Raw genomic sequence first — 3,036 nt, forward strand, 5'->3', positions numbered from 1 at the left:
TGTCCAATAGAGCTGTTTCCTGTGTACCAACACTACCACAACACAACTGATGATCTCAAACACATGAAGGCAAGAAATTCCACTAATTAACTCTTGACAAGACACAGCTCTTAATGGACAATCACTCCAGGTGATGACCTCATGACACTCGTTAAGATAAGCTGGTTAAACTGTCATCAAGGTAAAAAAAGAATCTTAAGTATGAAATGTATTTTTTTTTTTTTTACTACATAATTCCACATGTTATTCCATAGTTCTGATGTTCAGTTCTATAATACAATAGAAAACAATACAGAAAAACCTATAATTGAGAAGGTGTGTCCAAACTTTTCACTGGTACTGGTATATTATATTATATTATATTATATTATATTATATACAACAAACATGTTGATGTGTAATCATAATATATACTGAGTCTTTTTTCAACTACAGCACTTTCACGTCCACATCATGTAATGATGTTTCTCTAGCGTTTTGACACTGAATAATATCCACACAGTCAACTTCAGAACTCAACAACATCCAGATGTGTTTGGCTCATTTGAGGGTTTGCTTGCTACTGTCTGATTATCTGCTTGTGTTTCTTTACCTGTCAGATTGATTTTCACTGATGCCTCTGTGATCCCAGATGTTACCTTGATGGGCAGAATGTTAATATAAATTGATGGAGAAAACATCAAAATAACTTTTTAAAACATTCCATTTTCCTTTACATAAATATTATATACAGTGTCTTTAGGATATTAGTGTATTTGCAGGTCATATTAGTAACTGATCAATGAAGATAATTTATATTATCAATAGTTTGGAAATATAGAAATATTAAATTTGGTATTTTTCTGCATCATCTTCACTGCCAGTGTTGACAGGAATCTGCTGCTGAGGTTGATCCACTGCTGTGCTGCCTGTGGCGTCCAGCAGGAGGCAGCATCAGGCCTGTTCAGGGTCACACAGCACAGGTTGGATCTGTCCTGCTCTTCCTGTGTGGACATGCGAGAGGAGGGTCAGACTGAGACTCTGTGCCTGACCGCTGGTGACTGCAGGGCCGTCTCCACCATCCTGAGACACAGCAGCCAGGACACACAGCTGGACCTGCGAGACTGTGAGGTGGAGGACAGAGGACTGGAGCTGCTGTTTCCTGTCCTAGACAGAGTCTGCCTCAGGTGAGAGAGACACACAATGAGCTAAACCAGAAGCTTGTTCACTTTCATGTTCATGCATCGTGACAGCCTGCTCTTTGTTTCTTCTGTGTAGAGCCAGTAAAGCCGTCCTCCTCCAGCTGCTGTCCCTGGTTTCTGTGAACACTGAGAGGGACACAGTGAGACGGGCGGTGTCCCTGTGTAGAGCCCTGGGTGGAGGCCTGGACCTCAGTCACACCACACTGGATGAGCGGGCCTGCGGAGCTCTGGCTCTGACGCTGGACTTGTCTGAAGGACTGACGGAGCTGGACCTCAGTCACTGTCAGCTCACTGACCAGCTGCTGCTCACACTCATCACACATCTGCACAAAGTCCAAGCCCTCGAGTGAGTGTCTCACTATGAAGACACATGTCTTCATGTGTCAGCGCTGTATATAATGCAGCGTCAGCTGTAGTCTAGGTGGTGGAGGAGGTAATAAAACAACAGTGGAGATAGATAGATAGATAGGTACATTTCTTACTGGGCATCATGTCGGCAGCAGAGGCAAATGAAGCAACGAGAGAAAACATTTTCAGTTGTGTTTGTTTCTCCTCAGAGTGACTGATCTATCTATCTATCTATCTATCTATCTGTGTGTCACTTTCTGTGTTTGTGTGCACGTTACAGTTTGAGTCACAACAACATCACGGATGTTTCAACGGACAAGTTGCTCCAGCTGCTCTCCATCAACCCCTCCATGGACACTGTGCGGTGAGCATGCATCAATTAGTGCACCATTCAGTTATAAAGAGCTTCCAGAGAAATCCTTCATGACCTCAGAATAGTTGAATTAAACTGTGAGACATATTATTGTGGCTGATGACATTTCTCTCTCTGCTTTGTTTTCTGTCTAGACTCTTTGGCAACAACATCGTGGACAGAACAGCCTTTAAGAAAGACAAGCGGTTTGAAATATGGTGAACCTGTCGTCAGGGGGGGTGTAATGGGATCATCAGGGAATAATTGTTCTATGGTCTCATAATTAACTGTTTTCTAATCATTAGATGAAAATATTACTGTAGTATAAGAACTACGGTAGCCCTGAAGGCAAGTGATGTTTTTTGTCAGGATGATTTTCTACGTTTTTTTTTCATCTGTATAAACAACCCTGAGAGGTGAAGTGAAATATTTTTCTACCACTTTTGGGAAAAAGTATAAATAGCACTGTGGCCTCACAGAAACAAGGTTCTGGGTCGGAACCTGCTGGGACCTTTCTGTGTGGAGTTTGTCTGTGTGGTTTCTATCTGAGTGCTCCAGCTTCCTCACACAGTCCTAAGACTTGCAGGTCAGGTTCATAAGTGACTCTAAATTGCCTGTAGGTGTGAATGTGAGTGTGAGTAGTTGTGTCAGCCCTGTGATTGACTGGCGACCTGTCTAGGTGTAATATCAGCTGGGATTGGCTCTTTCAAGAGACAATGAAGGTAAATAACGTAGTCTCTTTGGGCACTTTTAAAAATTTGTTATTTGAGTCTGTTGTTGAGGGCTGTAAATGTTTTGTATAATTTTTAACATAGATTTTAAGTTTTTTATTATTTTTTTTGCTATTAATTGATAAGATACTGTTGAGATTGGGTATTTTTGTATTGACTGTTTTACATTGTTTTATGAACGAACCAATATTTGACTGTTTTATGTTGTTTTTATGAAACAAATTTCTTTGCATGTAAACATTGAGTTATGAGATCTCGGTCTCCATTGACCCCCATGTCTAAATAAAGGTTAATAACAACTAGAAAATTCCAGGGAAATTTTGAGTGCCACGGGGGCTACTGCCGGGATGAGTACATGATTTATTTCCAGTGTTCAAAAGTCACCCTGATCATATTCTGGTTTTGAGAAATGTCTTGATATAAA

At 40.9% G+C, this 3,036-nt stretch overlaps 1 protein-coding gene across 1 annotated transcript in view; it reads left to right on the forward strand.

Moving 5' to 3' along the window:
* The window catches only part of LOC111647673 (uncharacterized), a 22,674-nt gene extending 19,755 nt beyond the window's left edge, over nucleotides 1-2,919 (forward strand). Inside the window, exons 11-14 of the mRNA XM_023397302.2 lie at nucleotides 864-1,166; nucleotides 1,258-1,527; nucleotides 1,810-1,893; nucleotides 2,037-2,919. Of these exons, the coding sequence (XP_023253070.2) occupies nucleotides 864-1,166; nucleotides 1,258-1,527; nucleotides 1,810-1,893; nucleotides 2,037-2,103 (724 nt within the window). The 3' untranslated portion in view covers nucleotides 2,104-2,919. The remainder of the gene's footprint in view (nucleotides 1-863; nucleotides 1,167-1,257; nucleotides 1,528-1,809; nucleotides 1,894-2,036) is intronic.
* Nucleotides 2,920-3,036: the final 117 nt, after the last annotated feature.

This window comes from Seriola lalandi, unplaced genomic scaffold, assembly GCF_002814215.2.
Source record: "Seriola lalandi dorsalis isolate HSWRI2012SDOR001 ecotype SW California unplaced genomic scaffold, Sedor1 jcf7180002055008, whole genome shotgun sequence".
NCBI classification, from domain to species: domain Eukaryota; kingdom Metazoa; phylum Chordata; class Actinopteri; order Carangiformes; family Carangidae; genus Seriola; species Seriola lalandi.